The sequence below is a fragment of the Cygnus olor genome, chromosome 1, assembly GCF_009769625.2.
Source record: "Cygnus olor isolate bCygOlo1 chromosome 1, bCygOlo1.pri.v2, whole genome shotgun sequence".
NCBI classification, from domain to species: domain Eukaryota; kingdom Metazoa; phylum Chordata; class Aves; order Anseriformes; family Anatidae; genus Cygnus; species Cygnus olor.
Genome location: NC_049169.1, coordinates 146,215,294 through 146,242,572, shown reverse-complemented (window position 1 = coordinate 146,242,572; position 27,279 = coordinate 146,215,294). Strand labels below are relative to the sequence as shown.

The 27,279-nt window shown below is 37.3% G+C and overlaps 1 protein-coding gene across 5 annotated transcripts in view; it reads right to left on the bottom strand.

Annotated features, from left to right (window-relative positions):
• The window catches only part of MYO16 (myosin XVI), a 387,593-nt gene that overhangs the window by 227,200 nt on the left and 133,114 nt on the right, over positions 1–27,279 (bottom strand). For all 5 annotated transcript variants that reach the window (XM_040536892.1, XM_040536877.1, XM_040536885.1 and 2 more), the window contains one exon: positions 4,741–4,849. In XM_040536892.1, the coding sequence (XP_040392826.1) occupies positions 4,741–4,849 (109 nt within the window). The remainder of the gene's footprint in view (positions 1–4,740; positions 4,850–27,279) is intronic.

Here is a 27,279-nt window from a genome sequence, read left to right as displayed (position 1 = left end):
ATGCATACCCACAAAATTACTGAGGGTATAGCTCTAATTCATTACAGAAGTACTGACTGATGGCTGTCACTGGGTTTTACATGTTTGTCTTTAAAGCTATTATTATATATGCTGTCAAAGCAAATCAATGATGTTTAGGTTATTTCTTTTTACTCTGAAAATCTATCAGAAATTAAATTCCTGTTTTCCCCTTATGTAGACATCAGAGTGATAATTCTCCCACTCTAGTGAAAAACACCCTCTCTCTTCTATAATATGGACGTTGATGACCCATCTAACTAAAATTAGTTACGTGAATTCAGTCTCTTCTTAATTTGTATGATAACAAAAATAACTCTCATTTATTTTAACAGACTGGCACAATCTCAAGGCTTAATCCTAAAGCATTCATCTGTGGAGATATCTTGCATGTTTATTTTATTTGTAATGTTAATACTAGAATGCAGAAGCAAAAGAAGTGTGTCATCACCTGGTTACTTGAGATAAGCATCGTGTCTTAAACTAGCTAATCATGTACAATACTTCTGTACTCAATATTTCTCTGCAAGTTCTGAATGTTATGGTTGGATGTTTTTGTGAGAGAGCTGTAAGATCAGGCTACTCAACAAGTGCCAGGGAACATGGGGCAGTGTCCTCGCTGCCCAGGGCACAGCCTCTGCATACCCAACAAGAAAATCAGCCAGGTCTGGCGATCTGGGAATCTGGGCCAACCAACAGTCCTGTGACACCAGGAAGCCAAGACAGTGGGTCAGTATCCAAGACATGGCTCAGGCGAGGACCAAGGGCAAAGGTCTGAGCCTAAACATGGCTCTTGAGCCAGGGGATGGGGAAAGATCATGACAAGGCATCTCCCAACTCCATCCCACTACTGAGCTATCCTCTCAGCTAACTGTTCCCCAAGCTACACAGCTCTACCACATCAGAGGTGGCCTCGAGCACAGGCAGCCAAACCCCTAGGAGTGTGGTGAACAGGTTGCAGGACCTGTGGGTACATGCAGGATACTGGCAACTTTTTTTCTAACTTGCTGAAGGTTATAATTGGCCCTGGGAAACCTGATCTACTGTGTGGCATCCCTGCCCATAGCAGAGGGGTTGGAATTAGATGGTCTTTAAGGTACTTTCCAGCCCAAGCCATTCTGTGATTCTATGATAATTTTAGGAATTCTATAAATGTTGGTCTTTTATTTCTGATGGTAACAGAATTAGATTGTTCATCAGTAAGCACTTCAAAAGGATACTAAAAGGCCATCCCTCATTTCTGATGTTCTTCACAATTTTTTTCAAATTTCTGTAAAAGCTATTAGTCAAGGAGATGCCTGTTTTCCTTCTAGAGTCACTTACAAAGTAGATCATAACCTACTGACAATAACTTAAAATGTTAATTCAAGTGCCAAAAGTCTGCACAGTGAGTTTAAAGGCTCTTCCTTTGATAAAAACATATGGGTAACAAAATGTTTCCATACGATGGATTTTTTTTTCTTTAATTGACCACACATTTGCATGCTGGAAGCACACAAATAGTAAGAGGAGTCTGAGATCTGAAAGTCAGTTCCTCAAAAGTTATAAAATATAAAAGCTAAGGTAGTCTATTGAAGATCATAATAAAAAATACAAAGGCCAAAGGAAGACAGATGAACACTCTCAAATACGACATTTTGGATGTGTCACATTTTCTGTGTGGTTCATTTTTAGGACTTGAAGGGATCTAGTGAAACATGAAGTTTAGTCCCCTGGTTCTCACAGGCAACACTGTCACCTATCCCTTTATCAGCATTTAATCTAGCTCTACATAGAAAATTGATTATTTGTGTGTTATAGTCCTACAGGTAGGTGATTCCCAACCAAGAAACAGAGTGAAAAGCTTTAAATTACCCTGAGGCTGTTTGGTGTTGGTTGCCTGATTTTCTGTCAACCTACTGCATCAACATTAGTAGCAGAAAACTTACAAGCAGACATTTACATCACTTTGCACATGGTTCAAAAAAAAAAATAATAACAACTTGTATATGTTGACACTGTAGTCCATTCTGATTATAGTATGTTAGCAATAATTCCTTAAGGCCTATGAAAAGCCTTTCATAGCTTTAAACATGAAAGTCCAGAAAAGTTCTTTTATGAAATGATATTGATCTGTAGTAATGGCTTTTCTTGAGTGCACTAAGGAAACAGTACGTATTTTTTCCCCGTGTTGGATTACTAGATCTTTTTAAGGGTTTCTATAACACAACCTGAATGTTAAGAATATTTTGGCATCCTTTCTTTTTTTTTTTTTTTTTTAATTACTAGCAATTAAAACTGGTGAAATATATACATACCTGAGATTTTCATATTGTTCTTATTTTCATAAAAAGTACCAGTGTTGAGAAACACATGACCAGATGTATTTGGTATAGGTGTCAAGGCTTTGGTAGCACAAGGGTTTGCAGGGCTGGCTGGTGTAAGAAGAGGCAAGGGTCTGCCCCGTGCTGGAGACAGCCTGTTCCAGACGGCTCCAGTGGACCCACTGCAGGGCACAGCTGAGCCCATCACTAAGATTTGTAGTGCAGTTGCACAGATCCAAGTTAACATTAGACTAGATAGGTTGGATGCTATAAGTCAGGTAGGCGTGGAAGGGAATTATTCAAGAAAGCTGTCTGGGAAGCTGAAAAAATATTTAACCAGCTGGCTATGCCAAACTTAAGGTCTGCAGGGCTACCAATTTAAAGGTGGCTTGCTTAGGCCTATATGAAGTAAGACTAAAGTGCCTTTATACTTCCAGAAATAAGAAGGGAGGAGCTCGTTAACCTATGACCTCTCAATATGTACCTAAGACACTAAACAACAAGAATGCTTATCAAATGATCATACATAGAAACACAAAATTGGAACCATCACTTACACAGAAATGACACATTTGCTATCTTCCCTGAGATGCTTTACTGACATTTTAATGTTTCCACAAAACAGACAAATAGTAAGAAAGATAACTTAAATTCTACCTTGCTAATAAAGAAGGAAGATAAAAGAGGTTTCAATGTTTCCTCTAAAATAACCTTCAAAAAAAGAGGAAGGAAATAATGGTTTATAAGTATAATCAGCAACTGGAAGCAGTAAAACTACCCCAGTGATAAAATCTGTAAGAAATTACAAACATACAAGACTTCTAAGAACTTTAATGTCCCCAATTAACAAAGTTTTCTGTAGCATCAAAACTGATTGTTCCAATCCTACTTTGTTTCATAAAAGTAAATTGATAGCTTCCTGTTTTCCTGTTAGCTGAGCCATATGGCACGTGATTTTATTTTTCTTTGTGAACTCCACAATAAAAAGCAATGACAGATGATTACAAATGTACAGAGTACAGATGATTTTACACAGCAATCTTAATGCTGTAAATCAGGCTGCACTACGGAATGGAAAATATTAAGGAAACCTTTTAGGAATGCAGGGGAAGTACAGAGAATAGGGAAACATGCCCTATACATTGTATTTACAGGGTGAGACTATACAAGGGTGTTTCACAACACTACAGGCTGGGGATGCTATTTACTACAGGATCAGATAATGCTCTTGTGCAACAAGATCTTTGGCCGTAACATTGCTCCATACGCATGCAGGTGTGCATGGGGATTATTGCTATGATGAGGGCTTCATGAAAACAACCCTCAGAGAACCCTTTATTTTAGGCAATTCAAAGTAATTCATACTTATCCACAAAGCTTTATTTCCTCCAGTGATTCCCTTATTAACTATAATGTTTTTAACTACAGTAGAATATTTAAATACTTCAGAAGATACTAATTAAATTCTAACAAGTAAGTGCAAAACAAGGTTTCTTTGTGATGCATATAGTTAGGGAAGAAGAGTAGCAGACCATTGAAGGTGATGAACCAAACTTATGATGCATCTGTTTAATACACCAATGTTCTTTGGACCAAGAGTATAGGACGTGACACTAAGAGTGATTTCCTTGCCAAGTTTAAGTTAACTTTTCTTTTACGTATTCATTAACACAATATAATTTAACTTAGTTTATGTTAAAGCATATTTCTTATATGGAGACAATGTGAAATTACAGATTTTTCTACCACTGTTCTTTGTTTTTTCTGCTTAATACATTTTCCTCAGTTTTATGATGAGCCCCTTAAAATGTTAATTACAGTCAAAAGCAATACTAGAAAAATCACTTCAGAACCTGTACCTAAATTTGGAAAAACAAATGTTTTTTTCCAATACAGATGCTGTCATCTACAACATATTAAGCATATTTTATAATACAAATCTAGCTACATTTTCTCAGTACAAAACCAAACAAACAATAATATTTTGAAATAAGTAATAAAGTTGCATATACAATTCCATTCAGAAGATTCGCAGAGATTTATATTTAACATAAAAGCATACTCTGATGGTATACATAACTCACATGGGAAATGAAATAAAATGTAAAAATTACTTCTGACATCATTCAATTAGTTGGTTTAAAAGCTTCTGCATTACTGCCATTTTTCTGCTTCTAATTAACATTCTAGCATCTCCATATGAATGGGCAAAGGAAGATCTGACAACAGCCACTGTCACTAACCGGTGTTAGTTGTTCCAATCTGAACACACTGAAAACTTTTGTGATTCCAGATCATATTCCTCTCCTCCATCTCCAGACTAACAGAGTTGCTAACATATGTCAAATCAATATCTGTACTTTTCAACTTGATGTCACGTTCAAAAAAAAACATTCCAGAATCTGAAGAGTTGACTTACCATTTTCTTCCAAGTACATCAGAAGGATGCTGCTGGATTCAGTTCCTTCTACGGCATAATCAAGTGCAATGTTTCCATTAACATCTTGCAGCAGTACATTCGCTCCAGCCTACGTACAAGAACGAAAAACATTTTAAGAGTTTGCAATGAAACCTGAAAACACTGTTGGGGTTCTTATATACCAGGACCAGCTAACGTTCCTATTCAAAAATATTTCAAAGCTGGAGTTCTTAGACAGCAGGCTGATTGTAACTCGAAACATTACAAACAAAGCAAAATAAAACAAAAAACACATAAAATAAAGAACTTCTGAACATCAGAAAGGACTGGCTTTGCCAGGGACAGCTGATGCTGTTGCCACTCTAGCTGTCCAGCCGGCCTTTACTGCACAGATGTCTGAGCTGCTCATCAGTGAGTTTTGGAACCACCACAGTTTGCAGCACAGCGTTTTGAAGTAAACTAAGCTGTCACCAATTACAGTCTGCCTTAAAACACTACACAGTGAAAACAGCAATGGTTCAAAAAGCTGACTGACAAGCAGCACAGACACCCAGGCAGCAGGGATGGGCAGACAGCTGGTAGGGGTAACCTTGTCAGCCGGCCCAACCTCTTATGGCCTCATCCATCAATCCAGCCTCACAAAGAACCATCCCTTGCTAAATAAAATTGCCATTTGTCACCAATTGGAGACAATGAAAGTGAGCTTGATGATTTCAATTGTAGTCCCTAAAGGAGTCAGGCTGACATTTCTGTAAGTTTCATTCAAAATTCAATATAAAGACACACAACTAAAAGGAGCCATTAGGAGGGGGAGAGGAGGGGATGGGAATAGACACACCAGAAGACTGAAAAGAATATACCATAATGATAAGAAACCTTGTATTTTCTATATTAAGTACAGTTACTGTTACAATTTGCACTATGAAGGGCTTTAAAAAAAAAAAATGAAAGCTCTCTTCATATCCCTGAAAATATTATAAATGTCTTGTGGACATAAAAGTTTACACTACAGTAAAATGTCATGTATCTTCTTTAAGAGGTTATAACTTTAATTCATTTCAAATGTTCTCTCTATGACTTTTAACTGAAAGGAATTATGAAATAAGAGTGACCCCTGGTAAATCTAATTACTTTTCTTACCAGCTTGTATGATAAAAGTTTAGCAAATAAAAATGAGGAGCACTAAGGACAGCCTTTCTTAAAACCACTGTGGCACAGGTGAACTGTAATAAGGAATTATTAATAGAAGGTATGACTGCTTCTTTCAGGAGCTTACACTTTAAGTACCATATCAAAGAAAAACTTAATGGGGTCAGCTCCTGGATCAGAGTGAAATACAGCATCACAAACTAGCAAATTCATGTGACTTTCATGTCATCAAATGTAAGGTGTTGGAACTGGACTGCTACTGCTAATCTGAGCTAATCTCCTGGGTTCCCTTTGTAGTGACAAGGGGACAGACAGGCATCAAAGAATGACTCACTGCAGCTGTCTCAAATACCTGAGATATCCCACAACGTGACAGACTATCCAGCAAAATAACCTATCCTGCTATGAAGATGGCTAAATGAGATTAGATGAGAGTAGTTGACTCTCATGCTTAGTGAAAAGGAACAGAAAACTTACATGGAAGGAGACTTACCAGGTATAAAATGTTACATTCATTATAGTGCTATAAAAATAAATTTCTAGTTGCCTATCCTGCTAGACAAAATTAAAGAGATGACCAAAAAGCACATGAAGTATGGATTTGAAGATCATAACCTCTTTATAGAATAGCTTAATAACTATTTACTACACTTGTTCCACTATTGAGTAGCATGATTTTTTGTTTTGCTTCTAAGAGTTTGCTGATAATAGTAGAGTCAACAAAGTAACATACTTCTGTATCCAGTTGACTTGCATGCAATAAAAAAACACAAACTTTTGAAGGTACATATACTTCCTTGCATGTAAATAATCTCTAAGCAATGCCAGAACTAGTTCAGGAGAATAATAATAAATCTACAGAATTTTCTTCCTTCTTGAGCTAAGAAGACAAAAGACCTTTGACACTAAACTCAGGAAAATTAGAAAATGAACCAGCAGCACACTTTTCATTCCTTCTCTAAGATGTAATGTAATGTCATTGAAAGGAGAATGTAACATCGAATTACTCAGCTTCAAGTAATTTTTTGGTAGTTCTACATTAACTTATTTCTTCAGAAATGTGCACAATGAACTGCACTCAAGCAGAAGGTCAAGGCTGGTACAAGCTGGGACAGCAGAGATAGGAGAGGCTCTCAGAACTCAAGTGAAGAGGCAATTCTGGACAGTGATATGGTTTTAAAAGTAGCATCTTTCTTTAAAAATAAATTCTTTGTGGCTTTTAATAATAAGCACTTTTAATATGGTGTATCTGCCACTCCTCCCAGTTTTGTATCACCAGCTAACTCTCTGAGGTTGCATTCTAGCCCATCGTCCCAGTGATTAATGAAGATGTTGAATGGGACTGGACCCAGTACCAGCACCTGGGGTACACCACTGGTCAGCTGCCTCCAGCTGGACTGTGGGCTGCTGATCACAACCCTCTGGGCCTGCCCAACTATGCAGCCAGGCTTCAGTCCACCTCACTGTCTGTTTCCCTAACCTCAGCTACCACTTAATCTATGAGGATGCCATGGGAGACTGTGTCAAAAGCCTCACTACAGTAAACAACAGCTACTGCTCACCCACCAAGCTAGTCACCTCATGGGAGAAGGCTGTATGACCCATCTGACCACACCAAATCTAGTTTTAAGGGCTCTATCAAATGTTTTGAGAATAGCCACGAATACTACTATTTATAAAGTCTGTCACTGGCCAGAAAACAAGTGTTCAGTCAGGAAATTTTACTTCAGTTAACTTATTGCCCTCCACTTCTTTGGCCTTTCCCTCCCACCCCTGTTGCCTCATTGTCCTTCCTGCTCCTCCCTTGCCACTCTTTGGGTGTCTTCCCTGCCAACATCTCCCATGTCCCCTGCATTTCTTCCAGCCATTACCAGCCTTTCTTAAATATATTTTTCAGAGGTGACATAAACTCCCCCTGATGCTCAATTCAATTTCGGCACACTGTGGGCTGGTTTTGCTCACAGCAGAGCTGGCTGGAACTGGCTGTGCCCTGCACGGGGCAGCCATGGCTCCTTCCACACAGGCCATCTGCAGCCCCGCTGGCAGCCTGCCCACTATAAAACTCCAGCATGCTTCGCAAAGCAAAGCAGTTCTGGGTACAACTTATGAAAAAAGATAATCTTTTTGTCTCGTGAGAGGAGCTGTCTGATTCAGGAGCATGTAATTCAAAGATCTCAGTACACACAAAGGCAGGTACTGGAAATTTTTAAGCTCAGCTTCTTTGGTGCATTCCCAAAAATAGTTCTTAATTCTATTTCTGTGCTTAGCTATGCTTTCAAAGAGGTCCTGAACTGAAATAATCCACCTTTGTGAAAGACATCTGAAAAAAAGAAAGTGAGAAACAAAAATCCCTAGGCTATCCAATCATTTTTTCTGTCTATATGGAAACAAAGCTGAGAAAAGGTACATAGATAAAAATTGCTTCCCTTCTCACACGGTTTTATTTTTCCCTCATTTTCCTCTCTTTCACATGAGGCTGTGAAAGGCAGACTTCCCACTGTAACTATTTCAAATTAACTTGCTTATGGGCATTTTTTTTCAAGGGATTCTCATTATTGAACCAGATTTTGGTATGCATATGGATGGAAAACTTATAGTTATTTATCATTAGAACCCACAAACCAAACAAATGAAGAACAAATTAATTAATCCAGGTACATCTGAAGTGTTGCCAATGTATAAATAACCCTTTACAATTAGTTAAAATATGAATTTAATTTAAATTTGGTGATAAAGCCACTGTAGCACATGAGAAGCCTAGGATTTCCCAGATGATTTTACCAGCTCATCAGACACTTTTTTGCCAATAATTGATATTCAGTTGCGTAAAAAAAAAAAAAAATAGTCAATTACAACATACTCTTCATGTTAATTCAGGAAACATGGGGAACCCCTACTAAATTTGGATTTTGCATTTTGCCACACAGGAACATGCACATGCACTGTACACGGCACACATGCTACTGAAACCTGTGGAAGCATGATGACCTTAGTTCAGAGAAAGGGGAGACATTCAGAGACATGCAAAGCAGCTGATGGCGAGTAAGGAGCTCATTTCCTTTAGTGGTACAGCAGCAGTTTTCACAGCCACTAAGACAGACAGACCAGAACTCTTCTGTTTCTGTTGCAATAACAAAATTTCCCATGAACTGGAAACTTTGAGTTTTAAACAACTGCGGTTAAAATCCATAAATACATTGTGCTACCATCCAAAGGTGGAAAATTTTACTGTATTTCCCTTTCTAAGTGAATGGCACAATATCCCATTTAAAAAAAAAAAAAAAAAAAAGGTTAACAGGTTGTCAGTATGATGCAAATTGTACACTCCAATATTTCCAAGTGTATATAGTATGGAGCATATCTGCTTGTTCACGGATTACATATTTGCCTGCAATGCACTGGAAATTCCTCACTGTTAAATGTGACACAGACTTTTCAGGTCCTCAGCAGTCTTTTTATTCCCAGGCATCTCTCAGCTAGCTATGGTAGGTCCTATAAGAGGATTTGAAATCTTATTTTCTAATTAAAATGCAAACGTTCCATTTAGCTTCTTGTATGAGTGAAGAAAAGATGGCAATACTAAAGGTGGCAAAAAAGATGACAGACGCTCATACAGGTAACTAACTGATAGTGGTCGGGGCAGAATAAATGAAAGAATAATAAATAAAATCAAATAAATAAAATAAAATAAAATAAAAACGAGAAAAATAAATAAATGAAAGAGAAGCAAACTAAGCAGCACAAAAGCAGCAGTCTCAAGCAGAAGTACAGACAGAGCATGACAAAGATGCAGAACATGTTGCAGGTAACAGATGCCACAAATATTGTACATTTAGTCCAAACTCAGATGGTCAAGATCGTGCTAAAGTATGAGTGTTACTGTTACATATATGGTCTTGTAAGACAGACAGTAAGAAACCTAGATATATCCAGCAATGCAGACTATCTGCATATAGTCCTAATTTGTTCCTAGGTTTCTGTTTGTAGCTCTTGAAGGAACTAAGACGAATAGTTTCCCCAGGCCAGGCTATTAGAGTTTCCGAAGTTCTATGCACACTTACAGTTTAAATACAAAATGCAGTACCTTATTTATTCCATTTCAGTTCAAATATTTTATCCACCCACTGGAATTCTGCATGCAGTGCTCAGCATAGCATGTACAAGAAGTTACTGGCTTACCCATTCTCAACACATCTTCATACTCCAGTCATTTCTCATAAAGAAGATGAATGTCTTGAAAAACTTTATCCAATATATCCCATAAGTTATAAAAAATATTTCTGAGAAAAATATTTGTCTTAAATGATAAATTGCTTCATTTTAGGAAGACTTTGAAGGGAATAGGTTATAAAAAATGCTCCCGCAGAAACCTGATTCAATATACAGAATGCAAAATGCAACTGAAGTGCATGCCCTGCTATGTGGAACAACATCCATACGCAGAAAGACCATGTGAGAGTGAACGCTGGTAATCAATAACAACTGAGTGGACAGCGCCATATTTGCACAGTGTCCCTGTGTGACCAGATATCAAAGCTTGCTGCCAGAGAGAAAATACTTTTGGCTACTGAAAGGAGAAAAGATTTCACTTCTGGTTCCAGAAACAATGATTCAAAATACTTCAATTTGCGATAGCACTAATTTACTGCACATTTTTTAATCCTGTTTTAATTTCTGCTTTCCTTTTTTGTAGAACATATCATATGTTTTCATTTCCATCAGACTTGATAAAATAGCTTAATTCCACATATACAGAAAAACTGATTACCAGGTACTGATCACAGAGTGAGGCAGGTTAGATGTGAATGGCTTCACGGTACCAATCTACACACACACACATTTTTGCCAACATAAAGTAGTTTGAGATGACTTCCCATTCAGTGAAAGAGAAATGAACAACTTCAAATTCACTGGCTACAACTGCAGAATAATCATACTGTGTACATTCCCACTCTAACCTATCACAAGGTCATATCTTTGTATAGCTGAACTTCTGGCTAATTTAGAATAGTACAGGGAAGAAAAACACTTTGTGTACAAGGATGTAGGAGGAGTTGGACTCTTCCTTGCCAAACACTGTTCTGGAAGGTGTGGAAAAACAAAACAAAACAAAACAAAACAAAACAACCGTTTTTGAAGTCCAAGCTTTATCAGACTTTTTGATTTGCAAGAATTTACAATGATGAATTTACCTTCATCACATAATCACTTGTGAACTGACTGTAAGCATAGCCAGAGTCCTCTTCAGGGTACCCTCCCTGTACCTGTACACTTTGCCACTTGGCTCAAGGGCAAAGGTATAAATACAGTCACAAACTCTTAAGAATATTTTGCTGTAGCTATATCCCAGTGGATCAATGTCCCAATTCTCATTAGTAATATAAGGGTTGAGTTTAGTCCACATTCTACATTTGGGAATCCTAATTAGTGATACTGTTAACTCATAAGCATAGTATTTATTCTGTATTTTCTTCATCAATCTCTCTTTTTTCTTCCTTTTTTTTTTTTAAGAATAATTGAAATCTACAAATCAAACTAACATGCATACTGGCAAGCCTTTAATTAAATGTTTGATTTAGTGTCAGTCTTAGAACTTTCAGCCGTATCAGTGCTATTTACCAGCTGGCTAGTAATCCATGATACTTTTTCTTATTCCCCGTGTTTCTTTTACATCTTACCATGATTCCCTAATGAGATATATATCTACCTACCACTACTTGAAATAGAACAGGAACACAGGAATCTTCATTCTAAGGAATGCATCCTTCTTAACAGATTTTAAAGGATTTCTTCTGTCACTCTGAATTCCACATTATTTTGTTTATCAGCAGCCTAATGTCATCAGGAGAGGTAAAAAACATATTTTCCCAACACTGTAAGTTTATAATTAAAGTCTCTTTTTTTTTTTTTTTTGGGGGGGGGGGTAGGTCGGAAACAAGAGCTGTGGGTTTAGATCCTCTCCAGCCATCTCCAACCATCTCCTATATCCTGGCTCAGAGTTCTAGCCACTAGGTTTTACGTCCAGACACATGAAATCATCACAACTCTTTGGATCATAATGTAATCTGATTTAGGCATTCTTAGGGGATTCTTAACTTACTGAGGTTTCTGAAGGATTTGGGAAGTATTGGAACATTACTTCATCTAGCTACAGAACTTTAAGGTACTTCCTCTTGATTATCTCCCCAGCTGTGATGCTAGAGCTAAGGCATCCTCGTGCTGACAGGGGTTAGCTGGCTGAGAGAGGATGTTTGAACTGCTTTCTGAACCAGAGTCAGCATCCATTTTAGCTAGATATCACGTAGTATCCAGACAGTCTAACTACGATCTACTTTAATTCAAGCAGAAAGTCTGGTATTCTGTTGGAGGCTTAAAATTGTTCTTTCAAAGTTGTGTTCTAAGCAGGTTATTTGAGTATTAGAAAAAAATAGGTAATTTATGTTTAATTGTATAATAAAAAGTCCTGGGTTTGTTATAAATTAAGAAAAATTTCTTTACCATGAGGGTGGTCAAAGACTGGAACAGGATGCCTAGTGAAGTTGATACCCCATGCCTGTCAGTGTTTAAGAGACATTTGGACAATGCCCTCAATAACATGCTTTACCTTTCAGTTAGCCCTGAAGTGGTCAGGCAGTTGGACTAGATGACCATTGAAGGTCTCTTCCAACTGTTCTGCTCTGTTTTATTCTGAAATATTACATGAGATTTTCAGCCATGACCCAGCCACTGCCTCTTTTACCTAGGATTACAACCATGGGGCTGTATGAAGGTAATGAGATACAACATACAGCCTGAGGAATATGTGCGGATATAAAACAGAAAAAGAAAAAAAAAAGTATGAATGAGACAGAGGCAGAAACAAACTTTGTTTTTAGGTCAGTAGCCACTGATCTCACTTTCCACAGATTCACAATTCTAAGCAGAACAGGAACAGTTCTCAAGGCAGGGATCAAAAAAATTAAAAGACTTCACATTAGCAAACCACAGACAATGAAATAAAAGAGTAAATGAGATTGAGCAGCTGTTCTCAGTTCAAAAGCATGTTTTCTTTCCAACTCATTTCAAGAACAGACTTTCTGTAGGCAGGAAATTATTTCACAGAAATAACAATTTAGTTACAAGAAGAACTGGGGAAAAAAAAAAAAAAAGATGAGGTTTCGATGATTATAATTAGAGATCCTCTGTTGACAGTTACCCTACTCGTTTCCTGTTGTAATCCAGGTTTACCTATTTAATAAGATGAAAATGGACAGACACAAGCTGAGTTACCACTTTTCTCTTTTAGGGTATATAGAACAGTATAGAAACTACGTAGTATAGAATCTAGATATTGTCTCTCAGAATGATGATTGCCATCTTACCACTTTCATTTTAACTTTTTCCACATAAATCTTTTCTAAAGTTCCTTCCCCATAACACTGCAGATTGTTAAGATGTCAGCTATATAGCTAATCAATTTCTATCAATTCCAGAGTAAAACAAGGATTCTTGTTCCAGAACAAAAGGTAAAAAGAAGCCCACGAAAAGCCAGCTATCATTTTCCCCTGAGCAGATTCAGGAGTAGGAGTCTACCATAGGTAGACATACCTATGGTAGACTCTTACTCCTATTACCTATTTCTACTCATTACCTATTTCTACTTTTTTTACTTTTTTTTCTCCTCCCCCTGGACTTGAAAGAGAATGGAAGAAGGATCACGAATCTTTGTAAGACATCTATAAAGATCTTTAAGTTCCAGTACAGTCCACGGCACGCAGTACAATTGTCTCAACCCTGCTCTAGCTTCTACTTCGGCTTTAATGATCCCTCCCAAATAAAAGAAAAGGCATAGTCCCTTTATGGAAGACAGGATTGGGACTGATAGAAAATCATTCCTGGAACAGTGGTATCTACTATGCAGCTAATCCTAGCAGGCTCTTTTCTTTTACATATCTCAGTGAAAAAACAAAGGAATTAAAATTTCAGCTGTACAGAAGAAACATTTCACAAGCCTATTCTTCATCCTTTTAGGGCAATTTCCACCACTGCAGCCTGAGGGGACCTAACTGATGTGTGATTAAATGGGAATTTCAGTAAGCTAAGACTGATGACTGGACCTTCAAAGTATCACAAATAATAAACTATAGCTTCTCTCAGGCAGTTAAGGTACTTGCAGGTAGTTAACTTCCACATCCAAACACCACCATACCCTGACTGTAATGGATACCAGACATAGGCCTAAGTTTTCCAAAATAATAGGCTTTTTTCCTCAGTGAAATCTGATTTATTGAAACCCAAATTTTTAAAAGTATTGAAGAAATACAAGTGGTGCATAGGAATTTCCAAATTGAAGATATTTTCTTCCTTTCTTTCCAGAGTGTCTCTTTTCAAAATAATCTGAACAAGAACTTACACTCCTTTCAGCATTTCAGAAGTAAAATCTGTGGATCACAAATCAAAATAACAACTGGAAAGACCTAACAGCATCCACCATGCTTGTCATTTGATACCCTAACAAATGGTCCCTGCATGCCCTACATGCGCTTGTGTAGCTACAGAATAAATGAAAGGAATGAATCCTCCTGCTCAGCTGATTTCCTCCCTAGTAGTGCCACATGTTAAGGCATATTCATGATGACAAGCAAATTCTCCCTTCACACAAATGGAAAAACCTCTCAGTTTCCTTTGTATGGATCTGCAGAGAGCAAAGCTCTGTAAACTGGGCTGGCCCAGTTGACCTTCAGTCAATGGCTACCTGCAGATCATGTGAAGAGGCTGACTCTATTTCAGGGCTTTAAACTCTGTACAAGTAGCTACTGTCTATAACCCCATGCTTGGCACATTACCAAAATTATTCTTTCACAAGAAGCAGGAATTGTCTGACACCTGGATAAGGTTAACTTGCAATACAAGTTACATCACAGAAACATAACACTCAATCCCTTATGTCTGTGACAACACAGCCTACATAACCAAAGCTGAATTCTGTGTCTCTTAAGTACTCTCCTGGCACATAAAATAAACCAAAGACAAGAGACTGACTATCTCCACTAAGGCACACTAAAGTAAAGCAGGGGAGTACTAAGTGCTGTTTTGTTTTGTTTTGCCAAAACACTTAAATAATTTCTAAAGCATAAGCATTTATATTAATAAAAAGCTATGCTATACCTTTACTACTGTGTCTGTTTTTTTCCCTCATAGCTACAAGATAGACTAGACAAGAAACCTTCATGCAAATACAGTTGGGAATTCAATCATGTTTGTGCAGCAAGCATCCTTGTGTAAGATCCATGTAAAAGAATTTCAGCTGACAAGTGAAACCTGAAGTAAAGTTCTTTAATTCGCAGCAATCCTGTGTTTCCACATTGCAGAAAGGAGCACCAAAATCTGAATATGTAACTTAACTCCTGGTCAAAACAGACCTTTTGTTTGTTTGTTTGTTTAATCTAGAAATTAGGATTTATGGATGCACGCCAATGTGCATAAAGAACATTACAGTGTTCTGAAAATCCCAGGCATAACCTCCGTGAAAGACTAGCTAAGACAGAATAAAGAAGTGTGCCAATGTAGTGGCTGTTTATAAAAAGCATCATATAGATGTACACATATAAGATCAGTGACATCTAAAGAAATAGTCAGCTATATTTAAAAACAGATTTGCTGTTGAAGCACTTTAATAAAAATAGTACTTTAAAATCATCAAAGTTCCACAACCATTTTGATAATCAATTTATGAATAATACATTTTTCCTTAAGCTAATAAAATGTAGACAATGTCATTTCACAGAAAGGATTTTCAGTAGAGTTTAAAAAACAAACGAACAAAAAAAAAACTGTCATGGCACATATTACAGATTGCTTGACAGGCATAGTCTGTTGCACTAATGCATTCAGAAGATAAAAGAATTAGCACTGATGACTGAAAACTAAAGACCAACATTTTCCCATCTGTTTGTGCACCACGGGGACTTAAATTCTGCCCATCAGCTGGAAGGCTTGTAAAAGGCAAATGAAACCTCAGTTCCAGTTCTGAACTCTTCTGATAACACTGAGGAAGTGCGTTATGTTTTCAGTAACATTTTTCAAAGTAAAATACAACTAAGCATAGAGTAAGAAGATGAAAAGTTAAAATCTACTAACCCAGAAGCTATCAAATAAAAAATAAGGTACATTTCTGAAGTACTTACTATTTCCATTCCCCAGCAGTACAACTTTTATGAGGTTTGGGAACATCCTATTAATTCTAAGGGCATACAGATAGTTACTTGCATTTTAATTAGCTGACAACTTGACTTTCGTGGTTGTTCATCATATTCTGGCTCCTAACATACATCACGAAGATTTCTTGGAATTTAAGGCTTCCATTTCTGAGCTACGTAAGGTCTGATTTCCTTAACTTAGCTGTCCTCGAGAAATCTTTGTGACACTGATTTCCATCAATGAGTTTGGGCCATGGGTAGAACATTTTCAAGTCCAGGACTAAGGCTGCCACATAGCTGTGAGTTTAAACATCCAGTTCTGCAGTGTCTACACATACATTTTATTCAAACGGAAATGACTGGAAACAATCTTGCTCTTGAGATATGCACTTACTGTAAGATAAGGCAATATTCCAGCTGCCAAAAAATTGCTTTGCACTTAAAAAACAAGTATGATGATAAAGAGCAGTTAGTGAAGACTTCTATCCATGATTCTCACCTCCAAAGCCAAGCATAATACAAATAAAGCAATATCTTGTATTATTTAATAATTTACGAGAGCACCCACAGATAAATTGGGTCCAAACACCTATTGAATAGTTTTAGTGAGGGTTTCTCAGAAAAGAGACAAAATGATGAGGCATTAGGGTACCTGTAGGGCACAAAAAGCATGAAGAAGCTGCTTCTCTTGGCTTAGTAGACAAATAATAATAATAATAATAATAAAGTTCAGTTGGGATAAACAAATGAGTTAGATGGACCAGTTTGAATGTCACAAAAATAAGCTAAGACATACTTTTAACTCTTTTAATTAAATCAAAATTGAGAACACATCTCAGAATTTTTTTTCTCATTGTGATTTAGCATTTTTACTGGAATTCAAGGTAGACTAAAGAAGTGACAATAAAAGACGATAGCAATTTTTTTGTGTGTTATTACAGTACAAAGAAAAGTTCTCTTCATCTAGAACAGCATTCAGTTCTATTTTTAAGACAAAGGATCAGAATGAGGTCAACAACAAAGGTGGCTGAAGTACAGAAGGATAGGTATTTGACTTGATATTGTCATCCCTCATATTATTTGGCCAGAAAAGAGAATTATAAGGGAACCTTCAAAGAGCATTGATGACTAAAGACTAAAATTTCCCCATCTGCTTGTGCACATGGGACTTGCACACTACCCATCAGTTGCAGAGCTTACAGAAAAAAATGAAATGAATCAAGCACTGAATGTCTCTGATAACAGTATAGCAGCACAATTTATTTTTGACTTTAATTTAATTGTAATAATTAAAAATTATGACAGGCATACTGGAAAATGATCAGTCCCTGTCTCATAACACTGGAACAAAAGGTCACTTTATGAAATTATTGCCTTTTATTTTTAGAACAAATGGAAGATAATTCTCCTTCACACGGCAAGGCGTGAGCCTTTTGAATTCCCTATCAAAAAGTCGTGAAGTCAGACAGTATAGCTACAGTTAAGAATTACTTTATAACCACTAATAAAGCTTGCAATCGTACAAGGTCAACCAATCTCATATTCAGGAAATAAAAAGAACCTGCAGTTAGTGAGAGCTGTCACTTGTGTACAACACTGGACAGTTGGTAAGGTATAATTTTTTTGTAGGCAGAATAGGGAGAGGAAGCATCCTCTGACGATCAACCACAATACTGTGAAGGACAGGGCACAAACTAAGCTGGAATGAAACAGAATATTCTGAGACAAGACAGGAAGCATCATCTTATACTAATATGTTTCCTATTAAGTTCTGTGTGTGTGTGTGAGAGAGTATGTATAAATACATATATATATATATATATGGGGAAGTATACATAGATATACTCCAAACAAAACAGCAGGGGAACGTGCTGTCTAGTAGCTTCACTCAGAGTTACAAAGGGTTCCCTACCCTGACCTACCACTGTTGAAGTAGGAACAAACAAGCCACATGGAGCAGCAAAGAAAGGAAGCTGGTTTTGATGGTTCACTAAAGATTGGAAGCTGGTTCCGAGGAGCTGGTAGCTTCCAGGCTCAATCTAAATGACATAAACAGTGGAAAATCTAACTAGGGGTAAAACTGAAGTCCCTCTCTAAAAAAATGGTCTTCTCCTTACTCCCTCTGTGTGGGAAACTAGCCTCTTCTACCCATCTATGCCATCTGTCATATCCATAGTTACACAACTTGGAAGATACGGATGCTGAAATGTTTTGATTTTTGTTCTCCAGTCCATGCTGACATTACATACATGCACATAAATGTGTGCATATATATATATATGGAAATTAAATATGCTTCACCTGGCACATGAAAATAAATAGTACTACTTCAGGCATGACATTGGATATTACCATTTTACTTATGTCAGAAAACGACAAAGTCTATATTATCATATATACACATAAAGTAAAAATAAACGTCTGTGCTATGTGTCTGGTATAAAAAGCAAGAGATTAAACAGTACATAAGAAATGATAGCTGTGTACAGTGCATAGTTTCTGCAAAGATAAATGCATTCATTTCACGCCAGGAACTAAGAGTACAAAAACGCTAATTTAACCCAGTTAATTTGCATTTCTGTTATGAGATGTTCATTGTGTTGACTGACAACATCAACATATTCCAAGTGTACAGGGTAGGGACTCTATAGCAGCTTAATCTGCACTCAGGGTGACACTGTCCTGCTGGTTAGTAATTAAATCTATACACTCTACAAACAAGTCATTGTGTGAAACACCAACTGTATTTAGGGAGTTTAGTATGCCAGTCATCTTCATACAGAAGAACTGGCTTCTGAGAATACCAGAGCGTGATTAGAGAACTTGCCAGACAAGCAGGCTACCCTATAACTTTTCCTGTGCCTTTGCAGTGAATGAAGTATAGCAGTATAGCATGTATCAAAAACTTCCAGACCTAAAAAGTAATAACTTGCTGGGTGGGACTGCAGTATTCTGAACCAGTCATGGGGGAAATACACATCCCATGCCAAATTTTCGCATTGATTATATGAAAAGGAAAAGATATACCTGTCATTTCTACCAACACAAGCATAACCACAGCTGTCATTTATTTATTAAGCAGCCATAGAATTCCAGGTTTATTTGCATAAAGTACAGTCAATCAGTTAATTCACATATTGGAAAAATGTCAGAATTTTATACAAATTTGAAACAAATACTTTTAAAGACATAAATTTATGTAGCCCATCTGTGTTTTAACAGAATTTTTAACCATGATCATATAGCATAATCTTGACAGTAAATAATGAATTTAAAGGCACCTAGCATCTTATCATCTTGCCCAGCAATATTCGTCCATAATAATTCCCTAAGGATTCTCTGGTCTTCTTCATCCCCTAAAATACATGTTATCAATTTCCAATCTCTCCTAATTTTTGTGAACATCCTTCTTCCCAAGAAATGCAGTAATCTTGCGATATTTAATTCAACAAGTACTTTCCATTTTTTAAGATTCTGGGAAAATGTTATTTACAATGTTTAATTAGTTTTCAGTGTATCATAGTTTCCAATGAGATTCGTTTGGGAAAAAAAAAAAAAAGCAACTGATTTGTTAGATTTTTGCATAGCTGAAGCTGCAGCTGTTATTCAGAAATTTTCTAAAGCCATTTTTTTCCTGTAGTTTCATATTCCAGCTTTTACGTATTTTCCAACATCCTTTTAGCCTTTCGACCTTGCAAACAGCAACCACATCTTTTGCAAGCTCATTAGCAAAACCAAAAAAAAAAACAAAACTGCAACTTTTCACTGCTTTTCACTTCATATCTTTAACTCCACACTTCATTATGTGTATCATTCTCATTAACTTACTGTTCTCCACTGAACTGAATTACCTACTTTTTCACATAGTCTACACCAATTATTCTAAATTTGAAAAGTCAGTATTTTTTGTTATAGTATCTTATAGTATCTTTCCTATTCTATGACAAGTCTTCACAAACGTGCAAACATGAGGCTTTTACTGACCCTCATGTTACCTTATTTATTACCTCTGCTAACCCTGCACTGTTGTAATTTACCTAAACCATCTGCTTTCAATACATAAGCCAGTTTTTCCTGCAGCAGTTTTCTTTCCAATGACTTCACACATCAGTCTTTAGAGTGGCATATCAAGACAAGTGGCCCTTGATTTTTTGATAAATTGCACTAGTTCTGCATTTTCCCCTTCCAGTTCACTCACCAATTCAAGAATTTATAAGACGACTAATTTGAGGGCTCTTTTTTTCATAGGTTCATGCTCCCAAACCCTTCTAAGTTATGAATTTCAAAATATGCTATATTGATGTTTCATTCCAGTTTCCCAAAGGAAAACACACGAAAAGCCATGCAAGATTTTAAGGAAGGACAGATTGTGAGTATGGGTTGCTTGGGATTTTTATTTTGGAACACTGCAGGACTGCTCTGCCTAAATAAGTAACACGGTATCAACTTACCTGAAGGAATATCCCTCTCTCCATTTTTTTTTTTTCAGAGAACAGTATCTGATCAGATTCCTCTGGTCTGGGAATCACATCTGACATCCTTCTTATAGTTCCATTTTATTGGAATTTTGGAGATGCTGCAAGGTTCATTCATTTTCTGTGAGCTAGTCTCTTTCTGAGCTTCAGGAGAAGGGTGATGGTGAGAGATTTCAAAGATGAGAAATAGGTTTCTGGCTCATTAGGGTGAATAACCTGATTAATTATTGAAGGAAGGTAGGAGAAAGAAGGAACTGAAGGAGTCTTATCTGTCATATAAATATTTCATATTTTGCAGGCGTGCCTAAACGGAAGAACAAATGCAACCTTTTCTTACTCCTGCAGGGATGGAGGAGGCATAGATTTACAGATGGCTGACCTTCACACTAGGTTGATAGTAGTGTCCTAGATAGTAAAGACATACAACACACTATACTATTCTAGGTCTTTCACATCCCAGGCTACTGCTGTAATCACTAGACCAGTGGTTTCCAAACTATTTGACTGTGTGCCACTCCTATCAGTGAAAAAATTCTGCATATGTAGCCCCAATATATGTATATTTATTTGTTTATAAATTATATACATGTACCACTATACTAATGAAACATATACAACAATAGAAAATGAAAAAGGATGAGATAAATATGATTTTAAAATATCTCAAAATATTTTATTTGATTTATTAATGGTACGTTTGTTTTATTAATAATAATATTTTTAATGAGACCAATGCGACTGAGTATGCCTCGTTATTGTTGGTATTTTTGGTTTAACACTTTGTGATACAGTAGGTCTGGTTCTAAGTTCATTTTACTTCAATGCTTGTTTTTAATGGCTGTCATAGCTGGAAAAGATACCTCACAAAGATAAGTAGGTCCAAATGAAGAACTGCATCATTGGTGGCACTTGATATCATGATACTTCTTGAATCATGATACTCCTTTTTCAATCCCACCCACCAATTACCCCAAGAGTTTTATTGAAATTTGGCTAGTAAATATCCATCTTCCCTGATGTTAATCACTTGTTCTTGCAAACTCAGAAGGGTGTTGCATTTTTATTGTTAACAAATGGGTTCAAAGCCCACTGCAACTCATAGACTGGAAGATTTATAAACAGATTAAACTGTTTCCAAGTATTTTCAGTGTACAGATATAAGAGTTTGTATAGGTGTTGCAGTTTAACACTGATGGGCAACTAAGCTCCACCATACCACTCTCTCACTCCCCCTCCTTAAGAGAACAGGAGGAGAAAATATGATGAAAAGAAAGCTCCCGGGTTTCTAGGACAGGGACAGGGACAGGATAAGGACAGGTAGATCACTCATCAATTACCATCACAGGCAAAACAGATGCAGCATTGGGAAACGTAATTACTGATAACAGATTAGAACAGTGAGAAACTAAAAGCAAACTACAACCACCTTGTCCCCCCATCCATCCTCTTCTACCTCTTCCCCCCGAGCAGCGCAGGCGAATGGGGCCTGCCATCAGTCCCTAACACTTTGTCTCCACCACTCCTTCACGGTCACTCCTTCCTGAACTGATCCTGCGGGGGCTGCCCACAGGCAGCAGCTCTTCAAGAACTGCTCCCACATGGCTCCGTACCACAGGGTCCATCCGTCAGGAGCAAACTGCTCCACCAGGGGCCTCTCCACAGGCCGCAGGGAACTTCAGCTCTGGCACCTGGAGCACCTCCTGCCCTCCTTCTGCACTGACCATGGGGTCTGCAGGGCTGGTTCTCACTCCTCTCTCCCAGCTGCTGTTGCCCAGCAGATTTTTTTCTCCTTTCTTAAATCTGCTCTCCCAGAGGCCCAACCAGCATCGCCCATATCTTGGCTCTGGCCAGCAGCAGGTCCCTTTTGGAGCCATCTGGAGCTGGCTCTGGTCTGACATGGGGCAGCTGCTGGGCTCTGCTCACAGAGGCCACCCCTGCAGCCTCCCCACTACTAAAACATTGCCATGTAAACCCAACAGAAGGTAGGTTGTTTTGTTCTTCTTCTTTTACAAGCAAGGAGAACAATTTTTATTAAAGTTATTTACTGCTGAGAATATATCTCCTTTGGCACATCTTTCTTTTATTGGGCCAAAAGAAAATAGCTCTTTGTGTATTTCATTAATGAACAGAGTCTGGCAAATACCATAAGCTGAAGCATGTCAAAAGACATGTACTTTCAGGAAATTTTATAGCAAACCACCTACATAATTTGTTTTAATACTTGTTTCTTCAAATCTTCAGCATGTTTTCTACATATCTTCCAACAATATCTGCTGACTAAGGAATGCATTTTAAAATTTGTCTCCATGTTGTTTTCTCTGTACCATTCCAGACATTTTTACTGCAGCAGGAAGAACAAGTGTTTCCCCAGTGGTACGTGGCTTTTTGTCTTTCACTACTAAGTAAGAAACCTCACTGGAGGCTTTTAAAGATTTTTCATTAAATTCAGTGAAATTTTGTAGATCGCTCTGAGTATCACATTACTTTAAACATCATCGATCAGATCTGATTAGATCAGCTTTGTTTCTACGTCGTAGTGTGTCTGATGAAGTTCATGCATACTAGGAGTAAAGTGTTTGCTCTGCCATTTTTGTGTTCATTTGCTCAGAATTAGCTTCAACCCCTGGTTTCTTTGCAGGAATCTTTTTAAGCCCTTGACCATTTTGTGAGCATTAGTTTAGTTAAAAATAGATAATATAATCTCTAAATCCACTTAACTGGGCACACACAAACTGCAATAAAGCACAACATGCTGCAAGTCAATGAACGAGTGATGGTACCATCATCACTCATCATGTCAACACCTCTGCACTGAGGAGCACCCACTCTTCCCCCAGAACACCCCACCTACTGTACGGGACATGGGACCCTCTGAGATACAGACAGAATGAGGGTGCCAGCATCAATAAATATTAAATATTATTAAAGCTTAATTTTCTCTCTTTTTTTTTTTTTTTTTTTTTAGATAGAATGTAAATATAAGTGGCATTTCTAATATTTTCTTCCTACACATCAATGTGTAGGCCAATAACAATATGTCCACCCCACTTTGAAGACCACTGGACTAGACCTTACAAATTTAATTTTTTTTTCATTTCCAAATACTATATAGCTTCTGGCAAAACCTGGAAATCAGTAGGAATGAGGAACACAACAGGAACTGTTAAATAATTTCAAGCAAATGTCACAAAAGATTGTCCTAATACACTTTTCTCTTTGTGACTCTTGCTTTAATCATTTCTCTGATTAATCAAGTGCCTTCACTGGCATATTTCTCATATGTCTGCTTTTTCATACCCCCACTGGGACAATATTTGGGTTTATGAACCAGTCTGCACTGCAGTTTCTCTTACAGATACTGCTGAGGCAAACAATTAATTACAGATATAAATATCATTCTCAGCTTACTATCAGTAACAATGCATCTGACCTTTTGTGACCTTCAGGTTTCTTTTCTTCTTTTTTTTTCCTATTATGCATTTTCTCTCCAAGTATTTGAAAACAGTTTCTGAGTTTTTTCCATGAACTCTTCTCCTGCCTGTTCTCATGCCCTAGAAATTCAGCCGCAATCTAAGTCATCAAATATCCACCACAAAACTTTATTTGCAGTCGTTTGCACAAGTATAGTTTTTAATATCCTCCACATGTTACATTATTATTTTAAGCACACAACCAGGATAATTATATCTACACAGCCCTCTGAACAGATGTCATGTGGGAATGTAATACTAGAATGGATCTCCTGAGGCACTACTTTCCTAATGCAGGTAAAAACATAACATATAATCTCATTCACAACTTTAAGGTTGTTTTTAGAGCAATTAGGTTTGTTTGTTTGTTTCTTCCTTATTATTCCTGCATGTAATGTTGTTTTCCCACTTAAGTTTCTTAACATTCAAAACAGTTAATTTTTGTCTTAAAGTCATTTGTGGACATTTTATAATCATTTGCTTTCATGCCAGCAGTAACCTCAGGCTTCAATAGCTCTTTTTACCTCCTCCTCTATCCTGATATATTTACAGCAAATTTTCACAACCTCTCTGTCTCAGTCTTTGTCACTTTTGTTTGTTTGTTTGTTAAACAAATCAGTTATTTTTAGCCTCTTCCCATAAAATAGCCTATTTCCCTATTCATCTTTGCAGTTTTCCTTAGTACAATTTACCATTCTTGAATATGGCTGTACATAGTTAACTGTGGGCTGCCATTCTTTGTGCAATGCAATAATGCATTCCCCTCTCTACTGGAAACATCTTCATTTTGACAGATCCAGGAATCTCTTTTCCCTATTGGCAGCTCCATATTTGTAATTTATAATCATCTTGCAATTGACTAAAGCTCTGAGGTCTTTCTCTTTCCTTACTGTTTCCAGTTGATGATTCCCAAGTGTATCACAGAAGTGCCTGTTACTCAGAACATGACCTTGTATTTTGTACGCTTACATTTCACCCTTTTATTACTGAAGCGTTCAAAGATATCCTATTCTTTCAGCATGACATTCTAATCCTCATCTCCTCTGACAAGGCATTGCATCTTTGTCATGTAGATTTCATTATCATACTTGTATTTTTCCTTCCAAAGTTATCACCAAAAAACTTAAATAAAATAACATTGTACAACCAATCCTAAAGAAATCTCAGGAACTCCCAGCCCCATAGTTTCTCTCTCAAAAGCTAGGCTGTTGTCTTGTTGCTACCAAGTTCTCAACTACCAGGCAGCTTTTCCATTCTCTAATTTAAATAACAGTTTTCCTCATATTCCCTAGCTATTTCATAAGAACTACTAACAGGGTAATTGTGTCACTGATTCAAGCAGAGGCCACCTGGCATAAGCAATAAATCTCACCTCCCACAAATATCTCCCAGTGATTGAACGTTCCCAGATCATCTTTTCCATAGCACAGGTCTATGTTCACTGAAGATCAAAAGCCAGATGTTGATTTTCATTATCTTGTCATTCCTTCATACCCTTTGTTTGGGGACCAAGAGAATTTCAGTGAAGCTGATCCAAAATTCCCCATCTTTGTGTGTGTAGTCCACATCTTGGCGTACTTGTCCTGATGTACTCCAACCCAAAATGAGGGTGTTATTTTTCCTGATATGAGGAGCAATTTGTGCATACTGTTGTGTTTTCCTCAAGATCATCTTCAGTCTCAAGGCTAACTCTCTTTTACCTCCAAGATTTTTTATTTTCTGGAAACACTCTGATGCTAAGAACTGCAAATTACACATATCTGCTTGGTACTAGCACTGTTTTAAGTCCACTCTCCCCTCCACTCCCAACATTTTCCAAAATCAGAATCCAGGTACTTTCTGCCAACACCTGGAGGTGGGGGGAGGTTTTTTCTGTTTTTGTTTAAAAACATGTCTCCTGTTAGACTGATTCCTTATTCCCACCCATGAAATGCATTAAAGAATAGCCAGACCCCAAAGTCACAATCTAGGCCAACAACTTCTAATTTTAACTTGTAAATTTTTACTGGCAAATAAATCCTTGCTTATTGTTCATGCTTTTTCCCTCTTTTAAAAGATAAATAAGTTCTGTTTATCTAGGTAAGATAAGAAGTTCTGTAATCTTCTTTTAACTGTGCTATGTTCTGTATCATCAGTAATCAGTACTAAGAAGTGTTACTGTCAGCCAGTTCCTACCATTCGTGATGTTTCTGCTAGCAAGCAATACTTTTAACTGTGACATCTCAGCCAGAAACATTCAATTGTCTAACTGTTGTCCACAGTTTTCGTGGTGATTTCTAACCATCCAATAAATATTTACAGACTCTTCAGACATAAAAACCTGTCTAATCTCTGAGCACAGGTTTTCATTTCTGACTCCTTCTTGTGGAATAAGACTTTAACTCACGACTTGCTTTAGCATTCTTTGTACTATAAACTGCAGGTTCTGTTTTCACTGGTTATTTCTTCTGTCAATGGAACATTCCATCTGATTCCATTCCAAAGCATTGGAATGACGCTTTTCTTCTTCTCATGACATTATCCTTATTATTTTACTAGACCACTGCCCTTGGGCTATCTCCATTACTTATTCCTCTCTTCTGATGAGATGCTTTTATTCTTTCTTGACATCACATCTTTTAAGTAGTTCTAAGAAAATCTTTTCCTAAGATCTACATCTTCAGCAGCAGCTGGTCACTTCTTTCATCCTTTGCTTATGACCATGTTACAATATGTATACTCATATCCCTTGTTTAGCACCTTTCTTGGTCAGTCTCCATGTTTTCATGTTGACAGACCTATGAAAGTATTTTCTTTATCTGTTTGTTTTTTTCACTTCTCTTCTATGATATCTTCATATCTCTCTGTGATAAGCCTTGGATTCCCTCTTTGATGAATTCACTCCACCAAGCAGTCTTTCTTACATAAATACCTCCCATGATAACACTCAAGGACAAAATGCTTTCCAAAGCCTCCGTATCCAGTTAGTTTCCTGTTCTTTTCTCTCCTTGGACCACCTTTAGTGCTGCATTACTAGCTACCTTCATCCCTTTCTCTTAGTCTTAAAGGAGAAGCTACAGCTTCCCCTGAGTGTTGCCATCTGGTGTTCAGCAGCTCATTAATAGCCTTTGCCTAGATTAGTTCTATCCTAGCTCAATCAGCTTTTATTTTTTCAGCAACGATTAAAGGCAGTAAGCCTGTAGTACACACTCTCTAGAAGGTCCCTCCCACACTCATCGCACATTTGCTAGCCTCTGCAGACTGCAAGCGAGGGAATATTTAGATAGA